This window comes from Carassius gibelio, chromosome A19 (assembly GCF_023724105.1).
Source record: "Carassius gibelio isolate Cgi1373 ecotype wild population from Czech Republic chromosome A19, carGib1.2-hapl.c, whole genome shotgun sequence".
Lineage (NCBI taxonomy): Eukaryota > Metazoa > Chordata > Actinopteri > Cypriniformes > Cyprinidae > Carassius > Carassius gibelio.
The window spans coordinates 13,697,116-13,715,085 of NC_068389.1; the positions used below are offsets into that span (position 1 = coordinate 13,697,116).

At 38.3% G+C, this 17,970-nt stretch overlaps 3 protein-coding genes across 25 annotated transcripts in view; 1 reads left to right on the forward strand and 2 right to left on the reverse strand.

The window, feature by feature from the left end:
• Positions 1-223: 223 nt before the first annotated feature.
• Positions 224-2,910, forward strand: LOC127935431 (zinc finger protein 706). Of its 2 annotated transcripts, none has more exons than XM_052533288.1 (4): positions 224-382; positions 2,142-2,284; positions 2,379-2,509; positions 2,577-2,910. In XM_052533288.1, the coding sequence occupies exons 2-3, from the start codon at positions 2,150-2,152 to the stop codon at positions 2,472-2,474; spliced, it is 231 nt and encodes a 76-aa protein (XP_052389248.1). In that variant the 5' UTR covers positions 224-382; positions 2,142-2,149; the 3' UTR covers positions 2,475-2,509; positions 2,577-2,910. The 2 variants fall into 2 exon arrangements, with proteins under 2 accessions (XP_052389248.1, XP_052389247.1); XM_052533287.1 differs by having other exon boundaries at positions 2,606-2,910.
• Positions 2,911-4,222: 1,312 nt separating this feature from the next.
• On the reverse strand, positions 4,223-11,760 carry LOC127935430 (bone morphogenetic protein 8A-like). The gene is made up of 7 exons (XM_052533285.1): positions 10,454-11,760; positions 6,812-7,004; positions 6,488-6,636; positions 5,629-5,820; positions 5,455-5,534; positions 4,984-5,094; positions 4,223-4,877 (listed from the first exon to the last, which is right to left on the reverse strand). Exons 1-7 carry the CDS (start codon positions 10,947-10,949, stop codon positions 4,728-4,730), a joined length of 1,371 nt encoding a protein of 456 aa, XP_052389245.1. The 5' UTR covers positions 10,950-11,760; the 3' UTR covers positions 4,223-4,727.
• Positions 11,761-13,222: 1,462 nt separating this feature from the next.
• The window catches only part of LOC127935428 (microtubule-actin cross-linking factor 1), a 156,356-nt gene continuing 151,608 nt past the window's right edge, over positions 13,223-17,970 (reverse strand). For 19 of the 22 annotated variants that reach the window (XM_052533284.1, XM_052533271.1, XM_052533281.1 and 16 more), the window contains 3 exons: positions 16,462-16,575; positions 16,003-16,108; positions 13,223-14,740 (listed from right to left, as the gene is read on the reverse strand). In XM_052533284.1, coding sequence (XP_052389244.1) covers positions 14,502-14,740; positions 16,003-16,108; positions 16,462-16,575 — 459 coding nt within the window. In that variant the 3' untranslated portion in view covers positions 13,223-14,501. The remainder of the gene's footprint in view (positions 14,741-16,002; positions 16,109-16,461; positions 16,576-17,970) is intronic. The other 3 variants (XM_052533264.1, XM_052533269.1, XM_052533268.1) reach the window with 3 other exon arrangements.

Sequence of the window (17,970 nt, forward strand, 5' to 3'; positions counted from 1 at the left end):
AACACATTTGATTAAAAACAACTATATTTCTCATATTTCAAAATGTACGTATTGTGCAAAGATTCAGAAATGTGTAAATACAATATGTAGATTGTGGCAGAAATTCCCTAGCATTGTGTTCATAGAAATGTATGATTACGGTAGTGAGTATCTCCATTGCATTCACACACACACACACACACACACACACACACACAGAGATATATATATATACTCAATCGACTTATCCATCTCGGGCCTGAACAGGATAATTTATTCAAATCATCATCATCTTATCAATTTGAGTAGTTGGGGAAAACCTTTATTATGTAACTAAAGTGCTTAGACGGAAGTCACAATTACGTCAGTTGAGCTTCAAGTGCCACCGTATCTTAACGCCGAGGTATTGTCCCTAAATATTGATATGTCTGCCACAATTCACTTTATAAATATCATGTTTGTTGTTTTAAACAGTGTTTCTGCTTAATAATGATGATTAATCTGGGCTGTTTAGTCAACTACACAGTTTAGTTCGGTGTTAAGGCGGACGAGCTAGTGGCTAATGTGCTCTTCGCGGTTTCTTTATTGTTTTTATGTATATATAACGTTATACAAAGGGGGTTCTCTCCCTGGAGAAGACACTTCTTGTTCTTTATACATTCCTAAACGCATATTATACCCTAATTATAAATATGCATAAGTTTTACATTTATATCGTTACAATGGTTTATTTTCAGATTCTCCTAAATATTTCATTCGTTTAAATCAGATAACGTTTAGTTATCGCTTATTTAGGCATATTTTAAAGGGTTAATTCCACCAAATCTGAACATTCTGTCATCATTTACTCATCTACAGTCATGGCCGAAAGTTTTACATAAATGTTGTGTTTTGTAATGTTTGCTGCTTACACGGTTGTTGTGTTCATTAACATTGATTCTAGATGATCGTGTAGAGAGATCAGATGCGTTTGAAATAGTTACCAAAAGCTTTATTGGCCAAAAAATTAACTTCGTAAACTGTATCCGGACACAAAATTACCAGCTAACATTATTTGACTAATCATGTCAGCACATGTGAAAGTGTGAATGAGTACTATTAAGGTAAAATCAATATTATGCTAATTAGTTTATAAGAACAAACTGATTGCTAAAAAAGGAGGGAAGAAGCGCTTCCAGTCACTGTGTTCTTGTTAGTAAAGGTTAATGCCAAAGAAACGCATGCAGCCATCATTGCTTTGCATCAATATGGCCTCCCATGCAAGGAAAATGCTACAAAAAATATTCCACCTTAAAGAACCATCTTCATCAAGAACTTAAAGGTGAGAGGTTCGGCTGCAGTGAAGAAGTCTTCAGGACGTCCCAGAGTATCCAGCAAGTGCCAGGTCATCTCCTCTTGAGGAGTCAGCTACAGAATCATGTCTCCAGCAGAGAGCTTGCTCAGGAACGGCAGCAGGTCGGTGTGAGAGCATCTGAACGCACAGTGAGTCAAAGACACTTGGACAGCGGCCTGGTGTCAAGAAGAGCAGTAGAACAACGTCAAGAACAGACTGAAATTCTGCAGGAAGCATAAAAATATTGGACAACAGAAGACTGGTGCAGAGTTATTCTCTCCGATGAAGCCCCCTTCAGACTGTTTGGGACATCTGGAAAAATGATTTGTTCGATCATTGCATTTACATTTTTGGATCTATGGCCAGTCAACTCCCCAGATCTCAATCCCACAGAGAACCTTGGGTCAGTCCTCAAAAGGCGAGTGGACAAGCAGAAGTCCACAAATTGTGATCAACACCGAGAACTTAGGCAATAATAGATCACCATCAGTCAGGATTTGGCCCAGAAGCTTATACCCAGCATGCCAGAGTGCACTACAGCGTTTATGAAGAACAAGGGTCAACACTCTAAATATTGACTCATATTTTAAAATATTCGTATCATTGCTTTTCAGTATTTCATAGAATAATGTGGAAAAATAATCTACAAATATTTAAGCAGCAAACTTTGCAAAACACCACCAACATTTTTGGCCATGACTGTACATGTTTCAAGCCTTTATGACTTTCCTCAGTCTGTTGCCATTCATTTTATGTACCGAAAGATGCAATGAAAGCTGACGAGACTGTCCTCTTGAGTGAGTCAATATGCCTGATGCATGCGTTTCAGAGAAGGCCATGGCTCGTGGGCAGCAGAAGATCCAGTCTCAACAGAAGAACGCAAAGAAAGCAGCTGAGAAGAAGAAAGGTCAAGGAGCAGATCAGAAGACTGCAGCCAAAGCAGCGCTGGTCCACACATGTCCTGTCTGCAAGGTGAGGAATTTATGAGACTTAAGGTCACTGGTTTGAGCCGCTGTATCTCAAACTCCTCTCAGCTTCCTAAGATATGTTGTTATTCCTTGTATAGACACAGATGCCAGACCCCAAGACCTTTAAACAGCATTTTGAAAGCAAACACCCAAAATCTCCTATGCCTCCTGAGCTGGTGGATGTTCAAGCCTAAAGGACACAAGAAACCAGCATGGACCTAAAACAGGGGTGAGTCTGATACAGACATCAGAATAAAGCCCCAAATACATGTACACCTGTCAATATGGCTGTGTAGTCATCTCATAATTATGGTCCAATTTTCAGACCCCGAGGAATGAAACCTGATTCGACTTGCTGTATTTCTCAAACATAGACGGTGGACCATGTGGACACAATGACAAGGAGATCTTAGGACAGACTCAAGCACACCAGCACACATATATATTTTTATATTTTTATAAGTGCATATTTCTTCCATCTTTTCAAAGTGTGCTGTGACCTAACCGTCTCATTGCCATGTGCTTAAACTCGCCATATTTATTCACCACTTTCCCAATACCCCATGGCACTTCGTCCCTGTAAAGTAAAAAAAAAATAAATAAATGATTATGTGCTGCAATGTATACAAATTTATGTGTCCTGATCTTTTCGGTGTGAACCAAAATCGAGAGGAGCACCAATGTGTGTATCATTAATCATTAGTACTGACCAGGATTGAGATTGAGATGCATTGATTGACATGCTCAAAATAATCCTAAATGCTGTAAATTTGCACCTGTTCAAGCAGTCAGAATAATATCGGAGTCAGGATCCAAGGACACGTTTTCGTTATTTTTAAGTTTTCAATAAATTTATATGCATATAGTCCATATGTGTGTCATTGTTACTAGAAAGTACATCAAGAGCACAGCTCACTATTGTGAAGAGCTGTAAAAGTAGGCTATCTATTATAGTTATAAAAATGAAAACCGCTTTTTAGCAGCTTTTTTCCATTATGTTTATGAAACCATAAAGCCAATTTGGTTAACAAATAGCCTACATATTGTATTAAAACTGCATTCAGCATTTTCATTTCTGATTAAACCCTGATACAACAATGGTGTTAGACAATATTGATAAGGATCAGCATGATCGTCTCAGTTTGATGTAACTAACACTGATACTGTTTCACAGAAAAAAACATTCTTACCTGTCCAACAAGAAAGTAGCAATTTGGGCATCACTGTTCCTGTTCTCCATCGTGAAATCTTTTCACATTGTGGATGTTATAGCCAAGTTTAAATTATTTTTTTTTTAGTTGTTCCTTTATTATCTAATCTTCGATTTTGGCATCACCAAACTACACAACACTACTACAGATGCTGCAGCCAATGAGCAGGAGGATTCTCTCTGACATCATTTTAACAAGGTGAAGTCGTCACAAAATGTACTTCAAGGGTAGTTCACCCAAATTAAAAGTTCTCTTATCATTTACTAAAGTTGTTCCAAACCTGTATGAATTTGTTTTCTGTTGCTGAACACAGTTATTTTGAAGTACATGGATAACCAAACAGTTGACGGTAGCCATTGACTTCCATAATATTTTGGAAATTCTTCAAAATACCTTATTTTGTATTCAACTGAAAAAAAAAAAACAGGTTCTGAATTGACATGAGGGGGAGTAATTGATGCCAGAATCTTCATTGTGAACTATTTCTTTAATGTGTGAAGCTTTTTAACCTGTTAACCTGCACGGGCCAAGAGCGTGTTTAAGCATATCTGTACGTTTAATTACCTTTTGTTTTATAAAAATATTAATCATAAACTCATATTTTGAAAGCTAAAACACTCAAAATTCATGTTCCAAACTTGATTTTGAAATGAATACACCAGAGATTAAAGGGTTAAATACTTAAGGACTGGCCATTTAAATTAGCACCAAGCTACTGACTGCAAAAATAACTAAAATAAAAATGATCCATGTGTGCAGCCTACTCAGACTGAATTTCTGTCTCTTTTCTTCACTTGGGTGTGGGTGGTACAAGTTATTTTAAAAGCTTTTTACCAGTTTTACAAGCAAGAAAAAGTGATGTGAAAGTCAAAGCAATGCAGCTTTGTGAAACATAACATGAAGTCCCTGTCCATTATTACCACATTCCACAATTATACAAACTTTAACAATTCAAATGTAAGACAGCTATACAAAATATCTATTTTATTATAATAATAATTATTATTATAGGATGGATTCCAAACTTAAATCCACTCACAATAAAATTGTGAAAATGATGCTGATTTACCATCATGACACTTCAATAACTATCATTTGTCAATCATTTGGGACAAGTAAGAATGCTCAAATTTGGCTAAATACATTTTGGATCACTGTATATTACAAATGGTGCCTCTTAGTATTATAATATGTGCATTTGTTTCCGTTTAGTTTAAAGCTTGAATATACAATAGGTTATAGACAGCCACAGTTCTTGACCACCATGTTTCGATGTTTCTTGAGAATAACATTGTTGTTGTCGTCATAGAAGAGCACAGAGATGGAACTGAGTTTGGTTGGAGCGCAGCAGGCTTTGGGAACTTCATTTGGTCTTAGAAGATGAACCTGCCAAAAGAGTCAGTACAAAGATTAGTTCATTTCGAAGGATTCTCCTGTCCTGGCATTGTAGTTCAGAAAATCACAGAGAAATGTCAAAAGTCAGATTACGCACCAGCAGCTGGATCATGGCGTGGTTTGTGGCATTCATACAAGAGCCCAGAGGATAATCACATTCCCCATCACAATAATACGCAGAATAACCTGCAGGGGCCAAAACCCAGTCCTGAAAAAATGATTTAGGAAATTAAATATTTAAACACTCTAACAGAACAGAGACTTCAGTGTTTACATGTGTTTGTTCAAGATATTAATAGTGTGAATTTTTCAGTGACTCTTTCTGCAGGTTATATCAATGAGCCAGTAGGTGGCAAGAAGTGAGTCACTGAATCGTTCGCCCAATTGATTCATTAAAAACACTTGATTCAGTTAATTCTGCTTTAACTTGATAAGAACTTTTTTAACTGGCAGAGCAAAAAATGTACAGATCAGTTTTCAATACAGTGTCTAAAATGTAAGTGACTTATTATTTAACTTCTTGTTTGTTGTTTGACTGTACAAATGTATGAAAGCCAGGATGTCTCACCTTCCAACCAAGATTGCTGAAGCTGACATAAAGCTCATGTTTCTTACAGGCCTGGCGCCCGCTGCTGGCATGATTTTGGTCTGGAAAAAGTGAGACAATCGCAGCTCAAAAACAAATCATTTCATATGCTCCTTTAAACACAATCTGCCTCTTAAACTGCTTATTGTGGCTCACCAAATATGCCGGGTCTGTTTGGGTGAGGCAGATCATACTTGGGCTTTTTCTTGCGTTGATTGTTGTGTCTCAGAGCACGGGGTGGACGGCAAGGGGCTTGACTGGCTCTGAAGAACGTCACCATAAAAGGCTGTTTAGAGCGCGGCCCACGCCGACCCACCAGACCCACCCATGCGGCTGACAACGACCGGTCTGTGAAAACAAGATTTCAGCATTTTACCAAATTATCTATGACACGGAACGTGGTTTGCTTCAATAGGTCAAAGCTTTGCCAAGATACAGACCAAATGTTTGTTGCTTGTTAGAGCAGAATTCAGTACCAGTTGGTTGCAAAAACCAAAAACTCCTTCAGTAAATTTTGAGACTTGGTCTAAAGATAAATCAGACAAGATTTGAAGTAGCAGTTGCAGGAAAATGTTTAACAACACATTTTAGATTTTTTTTTTATGCAGTTGGCAGATGCTTTCATCCAAAGCTACTTGTGTACATTGTATTCAATGTATTTAATTGAATTCAGATTACAGCTTGATACACACTGATAGCATCTGATAGTGCTCTACTGTTCAAACAAACTGAGATTGAAAACTAAAATTAAAAACGGCAAGTTAAATAAAGTTAGATGGAGCAATTAAGGCAAAATATTTTTTTTTTTAGAGTCGAGACCAAAAAAAGTGTATTTATTAATATTTTAATAGTAATTTTTAATTTCGTATATTAGAAATAAATACAACATTACATATTATCTTTATTTTTTATTTCTTTATTTTAATCAAATGTGTCAGACCTGTAGTCAGGAGCACATTGCAATGATGCTATCCGTGCTATTTAGCCCCCATGCTGCACATAAGAAATAGCTCACCCTCCTCAGCTTCCACATAAAGGCGGATGCCCAGGTTGCTCCGAGGGTGGAGAAGCCAGCGATTGCTCGCAGAAGTCACATCAAATGCCAGCCAACCCTCTTGCCCCACCGGCACAGACTGCATGTCCAGCAACACCAGCTCAGGCTCCCTGTCAAACCACAAGATCTTAATGTCCTTTCCATTATAATGACTGATGATGGATCTCACTGATGAATGCACAAAAACTACCAAAAAGTAGTTTTGCTTCCTAAACACTAAAATCAAATGTTATCTAGTTTCTGAATCAGATTCCATATCACTAAATGATCATATATGTCTATAACCTGTGTCTTTTCTCCCTCTGGATTTCATAGACAGAGATATGGAGGGTGCGGTTCGCTCGCCAACCCACGGTAAGAGTTTTATAGATGCGAAACTCGGCAGCGGTGACCGTCTCTCCCTGAGGAAGCGGAGTGAGATCGAAGCGGAACTCCTTCCAGTACGGCCGAGGCTGCAGCAGATCCTTCTCCTGCTCCACTGCGGTCAGAGACAGAATTAAACAACAACAACAACAACTACTACCACAGAGGAGCGTGTGTGTTGAGTGAGTGTGAAGACACTTGAGACATGTTGGAGGGCTGATTGGCAGAAGAAGACGGGGAAACAAAAAATGGAACATTAGTTGTGGTGGAGATTGGACTGACACCCCCAGCCGGGGCTAATTAGAGGCGTTGTGAAGCTGCTGCAGCTCAGCGCACCACCACTAATTACAGTCCAGTGCTGTATTTTTAGAGGAGTACCCAACCGTATTTTCATCCACTTCATCTCATCTTTTCTCTGCCTTTCAGTGGGGCCTGTAATTCCCCACAGCTGTGTGCCCACTACAACATCACATGGCCTGCGTGATCTGGACTGGCCTTTGTAGATACACAATAATCAAGATTTACATTTAGAAAAGCAAAGAGAAATGTAAAACACTATATTAAAGACAACTGGCGGGAGTAAGAAGAACTTCATGACCTCCAGGCTATGATGCTAGCATGTTGTGAGTGTTTGCAATATGGCCACTATGTGAAAAGTCCATTCTTGTCCATTCTATGGTTCCATGAGGAAACTTTAACATCCATGGAAACTTTCCATTGCACAGAAGTTTCTTTAGATGTTTTAGTTTTTTTTTCACACTAAAAAAAGACCGTTCACTGAAAAGTTCTTTGGGGTGCCTGAAATTATTCTTCTAGGGAAACGATGTGCAACTACCCTTTTGGAAAACTTTAATTTTAACAGGGAATGCACAAAAGGTTTTTTTTATTTAGTGCTCTGTAAATCAAGCAAAAGTGGTTCTTCTATGGAATTACTATGAAATCCAGCCTTAAGACCTTACAGTATCTCCTGTTTATCGGAAAAAAATATTCAAATGTTCCAAAAAAAAAAAAGTTTTTTTTTTCTAGAATTTTAAAATGCTTCCTTGTTATCAGAGCAAAACATCGCCTTTCACAACCTTGAGTCTATTGTAGAACGTGTCTTTACATTATTAAAATGTTCTTCATACTAGTAAAATAAAGACATTTTAAGAATTGTAGCACAAACAGTAAATGCAGTAATGCATTTCATGCTTAGGGTTACAGGTTTGTTTAAATCACTAAGCCAAGTAGGAGCGATTATAATAGTGATGTCTTTAGCAAACACCGCTAGTTACATCTGAGAAAGGGGTGATGCTGACCAATAATAGTGGGGCAGGAAAGACGTAGAAAGAGAAGCAGTAATTGTAAATAGGATGTTAAACTGTTGTTTGTTTCGTGACAGATAAGTATCGTCTGTGTTTGGGCTGAGACAGGAAGAGAAGATGGAGTGATTGTGGGTCTGTCTCAGTGAACAGACTGTATTATCAATACACACCACAAGTCTTAAGACATCTTAAAATAAATGGCGAATGGCATTGTGTATGAATAACTATCTGGCTTCCAATACAGTATTTTTGTGCTATAAAACAACATTATTTACTGTGGCCCCCAAAAAGACATTAGGACTTAAAATGTCAATGTATTAGCTAAAATATCAAACCAAGTGGCATTAGCAAACAAATTATATTACACTTGTTCTCTTTACTAACCACGTATTTTTGCAATGACATTTAAGTCAAGTAGAATTTCTGTGGACATATGGAAGCCTCTTTCCTCTTCAAAAGTAAAAAATAAACTAAAAAAAGAAGTAAATGAAATGAATTATTTACTGTAACTGTGACATTATTTTTTTGTGATTTTGCTTCTTATTTTCAACTTGATCTCACTTGTAAGGCAGGCTTTCATATAAACCAGTGTTGTTACTGTTAACTAAATACATTACAAAATACACATTATTAATTTAAGTAATGCTAAAATAAAACATAAACATTAGATGAAAAACTAATAAAAATAGAAATATTGACTTGGCAACTAACTGAAATAAAATAAGCTGATTTTGAAGTACTAAAACAAAATCTAAAAAAACAAAAAAAATTTTTTTTTAAAACAAAACAAAAGCTAAAACATTAAAATTAAAGTTGAAAATATAAAAATAAAAGCTTATTAATTAAAGATAATCAATAAATAATATATAGTATATATAAATAATACTAAATTAACACTGACATTAAGGGTCGCCGTGATTTTGCCAAGTAAGATCCTTGGTCAGCATTTCTGTCCAAAAATATAGACCTAACCCAATCCCTACCCCTTAACCTAAGCCTTTCCATAATTTATTCCTAAAATCAGAGAAATGATAGGTGAATGACAAGCGTGTATAAGCATCTAACCCTAGTTGTACGCCTAAAACGGACATTTCTTGAAAACTTGTCCCTTAATTCTGATTGGTTGATTGGAATGTTGTTCCAGGACTAACAAGGACATTGATCTATGAACATGTTGTACATGATGAAATCACGTTTAGTTAGAAACATTAAGTTCCAGTTCCAGTTCAACAAACAGAAAGGGTCCAAAATAATTTTTTTTTTTAGAAAGTTTGTTGTTGCAACACACCTATCAATGTGAAATGTACTAATTGTCTTGTCTTTCTTTTAAAGGAGACATATTATGCCTCTTTTTACATTATGTAATATAAGTCTCTGGTGTCCCCACAATGTGTCTGTGAAGTCTCAGCTCAAAATACCCCACAGATCATTTATTATTTCATTTTGAAAATACCTATTTTGAGTGGAAGCAGAAACGCGCTGTTTTTCGTGCCTTTCTCTTTAAATGCAAATGAGCTGCTGTTCCGCGCCCCCTTTTCCAGAATAGAGTTGCCAGTATTAACGCCATTACAGATCGTACCTGCTGAAAACATCTGTTTTGATTCGGATTTGCTCTGAAATCATGTGTTTTAAACCATATGATTTTGATGAAGTTAACATTAAAAGCACACAAGTTACAAAAACAGTTGGTTATGTTTGTGAAGGTAAATAGCTGGGAAATAAATCACTTGTTTATTGTAGATATGTGTGGCAGCAGCAATATACATTAATTAAATCAAAAGACCCACTTTTCTCTTGTCTCCTCTGAGGCTGGGACTCTAAAGAGTGTTCTGTTCGTCTGTGCAGCCAAAGGCAGAGCAGTTAGCATGTTAGCATCTAATAATGACAGCGCTTTGGGTGTAAACTTACAGATTAAAGGGTGGTGATATTATAATGAGATCCATTTGACACGTCACCAAGGAAGCAAAATCAGACACGCTTGTTTTCTCAGACGCTTGCAAAAAAAGGCTTACCAAAACAAAATTAATGAGTCAATCTTTTTCATGTTTCCTAGCTTGGTAGATGCACCAGGGACTTGATTATTGCACTTAAAACCTAGAAAAGTCAGATTTTTATAATATGTCACCTTTAAATAAATCTATTCTAAGTCTTATACGTTATGTAAAACAATGACATTTACACATTTTCAAGGGGACGCTGTACAGTAATTCATGTCTTCTGTAAGTGAAGTGTGTTTAACCCTTTGCCAGCTGTCACTTACCCAGGTTGACAAAGCTCATAACCGTGTCGGCCTCGCTGACCACTGTGCCGAGGGGCGGCGTGTGTGTGCTTAAAGTGGGCAGCGCCGCATGACTGACCCCTTCTGGAGTGAAGCCCAAACCCAGTCCATCATCATCCTCAGATGACACAGCATGGTAAAGGTCCAGCATGAAGAGCGGGGCGGAGGAAGGGGGCCGCAGCGGCGGGTGTGGTCTCGGTCGACCAGGTAGTCCCAGAATAGATAAAATCTCCTTCTGCATCTCCTTCTTTTCACGACCACTGAGCCTGCGGAAGCTGGAATGAGGCACTCCTTCCACCTGAGCCCAAACACACAGCAGCATGCAGAGAGGGACGAGGACAGGCAAAGGAAACAGATGCCGCCGGCCTCGGGTCCGGCTGCCACAGCTCTCCATTCTCCCTCTGCTGCGGTGTGAGGACACAAACTCGACCCCGCTCTCTTGTTTGTCCATTGGTGCGGCAGAAGAGCTCTGCTCCATTGTAGCGGTGTATAAAGATCTTATTTGTCCTTCCAAAACCTCTGGGTGTTTAGCCGACGTCGGTCTTCTCTGGAATGGTCTGACTACTGTCTTGAAGTTCAACTCTGAACAACACTCAGACGTCTAAGCCACTCAGATTCCGCAGCAGTCATCGTTATTTGGGAGAGTGCAATGTTTACTGCTACAAGCCACTCAGTTTATTGCTTTTTGACAGTCATTCCTCATGCTTTCATTTTATTTACCAAACCACTGGGCTTCTCCAGTAACCTACAGTGTGCTTACGGAGACGGACGACAAACAATATCCAAGAAACTGGACGAGAAAACAAACAGGTCTTCCTAGAAGCTCAAATCCTTTCAGCGGTGATCTTGGAATCGGACGGACTAAGTACATATGAAATTAAAGTCTTTAGCTAGAGTAAATAAAAGCACAGGGCCATCACAAACATCAGGTTTCAAAGGGTTTTTTCTTCAAAGGTTTCTGGATCAAACACAACACCTGCTACTACTCCTCTTGAGAAGATGAGATTCACAACTCCAAGCTGATGAAATCCTCTGTTTAAATGAAAAACAAAAAGTTACAAAACTCCCTTGCAGTAATCCATTAATATTGAGATCAAAATGCTTCATCCAATGGGTGGAAATAGCCAAGACTCCTGAAAAATCCAAAGTTTTCAGTAAGAAAATAATTTGTTCAACAGAATAGTGTTACCGTCCCCAAATGTTGTTCTGAACTGTAAAGTTGCGAGATCTCAGTGAGCTGTGTTATTCTTAGCCTGTGTGCTGCTTGCGTTGAAGGCATAATCTGAACACGGGTGACCTCCTTCCCTCCAAGATGCACGCTTACGCAGAGGGAGTGTTTCCAACAACTGGATCCTCCGCCCTCTCTTCCCAAAACCCTTCTCACCTCAATCTCCATCTACCCTATCAAACAGTCTCATCTTCTACACATACCTCACAAATTGCTGACAATTATCATGTGGTTTGGCATAAAGATGTTCTCAGATGTGACCCAGCGTTTGCACAGTCTAGAAATGAGTTCTTATGGTGACGGCAATATGAAAACTATATTTGTATTCTGTGGTTTCAACCATGGCCAAGGAGTGACATTGTATTATTGAAGATGTGACAAAACCAGTCTTAAATCCCTGGGGTATATTTTTAGCAATAGCCAAAAAAACAGTGTATGGGTCAAAAATATAGATTTTTCTTTTATGCCACAAATCATTAGGATATTAAGTAAAGATCATGTTCCATGAACATATTTAGTATATTTCCTGCCAGAAATATATTTAAATTTAATTTTGATTATTAATATAGATGGCTAAGAATTCATCTGGACAACTTCAAAGGTGATTTTCGGAGTATTTAGATTTTATTTTTGCACCCTCAGATTCCAGATTTTCAAATAGTTGTATCTCGGCCTAATATTGTCCGATCCTAACAAACCATACTCCAATGGAAAGCTTATTTCTTATTATTTTTGAAAAATCAACACTTAAGACTGGTTTTGTGGTCACACACACACACACACAAATATGGTAGGAACCTTGTTTTGCAATTAATATATATATTATGATTTACACAAAATTATATAAAAAATGTTTAAATATTTATGTAGATATTGTAAAAGTATTTTATTTTTTTACCCAAAATAAAAAAAAAATGAACATGCCATTTGTCAATTACACAAACATGCCCATATAAAGGGAGACTTTAATGACGTGTTTTTAATAGGAAAAAAAGTTGTTTGACAAAAACAACTAAAACTGCAAAAAATGAGGGATTATGTGTATTGATCTCAGTTGATTATAAAAATGAAATAACACTGCAGAACTGTGAGATGCCATGAGAATTGGGCTCGGTGGTGTTTGGTGGGAAAGGATGTGAGTGGGTTTAAATATTTGTATATAAACACAGACGCACAGCTGCAGAATGGAGATGATGGAACACCACCCTTCCCAAACCCCATCCGCTGCATCTGACCACCAAACATACACAGAGTCCAGTACAAACACACACGGCACAAACAAAGGTGCTCCTATTCACTCGTGGGCTCGCTTCTGAACTCCTGAACGACGGTGTAAATCTTCTAGAAAAGTGCAGTGTGTTCAAATCTCTGCACACACCAAAGCCTCATCCTCTTTTGAAGATTTAATGGGGTGTGTCATTATCTCTGCTGCTTGTAATTACTGGGCCATTTCCTGTTAACTGTGGCATCCCTGCACGCTCACACACACACACACACACACACACAACACGAGAACCAGTCAGTTTTACTGCAAGCATTGTTTTAATACAAAAGAAAACAAAAATGATTTATAATCATAACTTCTTTACTTTTACACAATTGCACTGCTGTTTCTCTCAGTCATGTCAAAAGAGGAACACAATCAAAAGGTGGATCCTTTCACAGCCCTCACCTCCCTCCCAAATACACAATAAATAAATAAAAATCACCTTTCTTCAGGTATTCATATACTTCAGCTTGTCAAAGACAAGATTCAAAGCGCTGTTTTTAACGGGGGCTACGTGAGCCGCCCCCATCATTCATTATTTAGGGTGCTTCCGTCACGAAAGAACAACAAGGAAGCCACTGATGACGGCATCTAAAGTGTGTAGTCACCGGCAAAAAGGCCACCATTGGAATCAGTAAGCTTCCTGGTCAGTTATAACATCAGAAACGATCAGTCCGAGAAATTCATTACGTCAGGAGCAGATGTACAAAAACGAAACCAAGAGCGATTCCTGTTGTGTTAATACTAGTCATTCTTAAGAGTTGATATAACTCTTTTGCAATCACAAATAAATACAGCTCTTTATTCTAAAAAAGAAACAAAATGACAGCATTATTAATTAACCATGAAACAAACATTCATAATTGTAATCATCGTTGCATACTGTGGAACAGCTCTGTAACATGACGTCTTTAACAATAGGACACAACTAGACTGTGTGGACACACAGCGGAGAAGACGGTCGGTGCGAGCGCGTGGAACCCGTGTGCTGTGCGCTATAGGAGTCTTCACGCCGTGGAAAGGCTAGAGATATGTATCCTCCTCCACTTCCTCTCTGTATTACTGCGTTCATTTACCATGACAGGAACAACCACACATTCATACAAACACGACTCCAAAAAGTCCCAAGTGTCCAGGAGGAAAACGTCTCTGTTTTTAATTGATTTCCTCTTGTTTGCGGTGGCACAGACACCCAGGTGAGACTGGTCTGCATACCTGTGAAAAGGGCGAGTTTGTCCAACCAAAGTGACAACCATGAATGAGGTTTGGAGAGTGACGGGCGGGTGCAAATTCATAGTGAAGAATAGCGACATCCCGCCTGAGTGTCTGTGTAGATATGTCTGCTCACACATTCAAGAAAACGAAATGTCAGTCAAATTAAGGACATGATGTAGAACACAAATAAGGCAGCATTATGGTAGGTATTGATCAGGGGGTGTAGCGGTGTTAGAGATGTCTCGTCTGGGAGAGGAAGGTGTTGGTGTTCTCCTCCTGCTGGTTCAGAGTCAGTCACATAGACTCATAAGTCGGCGACTTCATTTCTTGGCCGTTGGTGTTTTGGGGCTGGGGGTCTTCTTGGAGATGGTGGGTATTTTGGAGGGTTTGGCCCCGGGCCGGCGAGGGGTGTCTGAGGTGTCGGAGCAAGCGGAGCGTGTCTCCATGAGCTCAGACGTGTCTGAAGCGTCGCTGCCCCTTCGGCTGCTGGCGCGGCTTCCAGCACGACTCCCCGCTCGACTGGCTGGGCCGCTCGTCGAGGACGGGGTGCGTTTGGTGTCTGATGAAAGAAGAGGATTCAAGTTTAAGGGTACAGTAATATGGTAAATCAAGATGCATTGCAAATATAATGCAAAGCCAGATAGAAACAACACCACAATCTAAAATGTAATAATGGGAGTAAAAATATTTAAAAAAATAGCAACACTAATACTGTAACTAACCCATGACCTGATCAGTACCGTTTTTTACGGACTATAAGTCACACTTTTTTCATAGTTTGGCTGGTCCTACGACTTACAGTCAGGTGCGACTTATTTATCAAAATGAATTTGACATGAACCAAGAGAAATTAACCAAAAAGAAAACATTACCGTCTCCAGCCGCGAGAGGGCGCTCTAAGCTGCTCAGTGCTCCTGTAGTCTACACTGAAAACGCCCTCTCGCGGCTCGAGACGGTAATTTTTTCTCTTGGTTCTTGGTTCTAAATAAATGCGACTTATAGTCCGGTGCGACTTATATATGTTTTTTTCCTCATCATGACGTATTTTTGGACTGATGCGACTTAAACTCAGGTGCAACTTATAGTCCGAAAAATACGGTAATTGGCTAGTTTATCCAATATGTGAAATGCAATGTTTTGTACAGTGTGCTTTTTTTCTTTCTTTCGGTTAAATAAGGTCTGTGGTTAACAAAGCCGAAGATATTTATTCTTCCACATAAAACACATCAGTAAAACTCCCTTTGTGTTGTTAACAAGTGGCTAAATGGGACTACAGAGATTGTTGTGAACATTAACAGGAAAACTCTTCTACTCACTAGTCCACTTTCATATCATTCTCTTGAAAACTATTATAACACAAACTTTCCATCTTGTAGATCTTAAAGACTGAAAGAGTGGTGATGATGAGGTCATGTCACCGTGTTCAAGTTCATTTATAGCCTACCTTCAGCTTTTTACTTCAGTCGATTGAATTTATGATTCAAAATGAATAAAAGTTATATGTGAAGATTATCTTGAACATGTAAAAATCACAAACGTATTGGCTGCAGCACTAAAATACACTGCCCTCTTAAATGGCTTCGGTATAGTTCTTTCTGTTATTAGCTTGGAGAGTAGCTAACTATGTTTGTACCTTCAGTTACACCTACATTCAAGTTTATTTGTATAGAGCTTTTCACAATACTGTTTCATGCTTGTTACACTTTCAGTGTACTTTGTGATGTTATAGCTTTACTGTAGCTTTCCCAACACTGGAGATGAGATCGATATCCATCGGTTCAGTCTCAGTCAGACTGAGTGAAGCAGCTCAGGGTTTCGTACCGGAGCGTCCAGGTTTAGCAGCAGCTGGTGTTCCACCGTTCTCACCAGTTAAGGAGCCACGGCTGGAATGGAAAGGTGGTCTTTTCAGCTTAGATGAGGAGCCTCCCTTTAAAAGCAAAGAGACAAAGTTTATTACAAAAAGCCCAATTTTTCCTGTTAATAAAACTAACAGATAAATCTGTTAAAAAGGAGCTAAAAGTGACTACCAGACTCTCTCTACCAAGACCTGGATGATGAAAAACTGTATAATAATTTCTTGATGAACATGAAATGAACTGTGAAACTGTTTCTCAATCTGCCTGTTCTCACACTGGAGACTAAGCTGCGTAAGGTCACATATAAGGGTCACAGAGTTTACGGACTCATCTACCTCAGGTCCTTCCCAGTTGTTGAGATCAGGCCGCACTTAAAGCTTTTACTGTTAGTGTGCTAGGGCACTGGGAGGGGGCAGTGTGTTACCTCATGCCCAGGGGTCTGGCTGTGCTCTGGGCAGGACTGGCACTTGGTTGGTGTTGGAGTTTTACTGTGTGCCAGCCAGGGCTTGGCATAGCCACGAGATTGGGATTGGGAAGACTGGGAAACGCGGTAGCAAATAGGACGAGGAAAAGCCAAGTAGCAAAAAAGCAGTGGGAAGAAGCCAGGATAATTGGAAAACAAGAGTAAAATGGAGGGAGGCAATGCAGCATGGCAGAGAATAGTTTTTTTTTTTTTTTGTAGGTAGGTGGAGATGAGAACAAACAGTCAGGAAGGGTGGAGGGAGGCACATTTTCCAAGCAAGGGAGGGGAGAGGGACAAAAAGACAAAGAACAAATAAAAATCTCACAGATGACAACATGATTTTAACATGCAGAGACAGTAGTGATCATGTCCTGATCCCAAAACAACAATATAAACAAACACCACAATCAGAGACGGAAACCATCCACCGAAAAGGAGACACCACACTGCTGAGTTCAAAACATCTCAAGGATTAGTGACAGATTTATATGTCGGCCTTAAAAAATATTTTATAACATACACACACAAGATTTTTCTTTATGTTTTTAAAAGAAGTCTTCAAAGCTGACTAAGGCCACATTTATTTGATGAAACTACAATAAAAACAGTAATATCATGAAATATGATTACAATTTGAAATAACTTATATATTTGTATATATTGTAAAATTTTATTTAATCATGTGATAGAAAAGGTGACTTTTAAACATTTATTTTATAATATAAAATAGCAGTATTTTTTTCTACTCAAAATTTCAAAAGAACAGCATTTACTTGACTATACTTCTGAATGAACATATACACACAAAATTATCTCAAAAGAAATTTCTCTTAAGAAATAACCGACTGTGTTTACAAGAATTCTTACAGTGAACGTAAATAATGGAGAAGGAAATCCATTTAGCATCATTAAATTGGATCTGTGCATTTGGTCTTAAAGGGGCAGCAGCCTTCAAATACCTGCTGTTCCATTAGTGCCACCTGCTGTCAGAGAGTGGCATTTGTGTCTCATTCACAAAGCTAAAACCAGACCATTCTGTTTTTGCTTCAAATTTAGAAATTATAACCTATAACCTAAATAACATGTTTTTAGCATCATTTTTGGATAGAAATTCAAATGCAGTGGTTGCCTTATTTTAAATAGAGCACAGTCAAGGCCTTTGTTTATATGACAATCTTTATTTTTTTTATTTGATTTGGGATTTGTTTTCAAATTTCAAGTTAGTTTTATTATTTAATATTTCAATTTCATAAAGAAATATGCAGCATTTTGTCTGAGAAATAATAAAAAGACACCTTTTCATTTATAATTTGTCTTTAATCTCATTTTGTAAAAAAATAAAAAAATATAAAAAATATTTTAAGAAAATTGTCTCTTGTAATCTGTATCGTGAATTGTATCGCATCATTACGTCCCTATATGCAATAGTTTTTGTTGATCATGCTGTTACATGCTGATTTATGCTTTTTT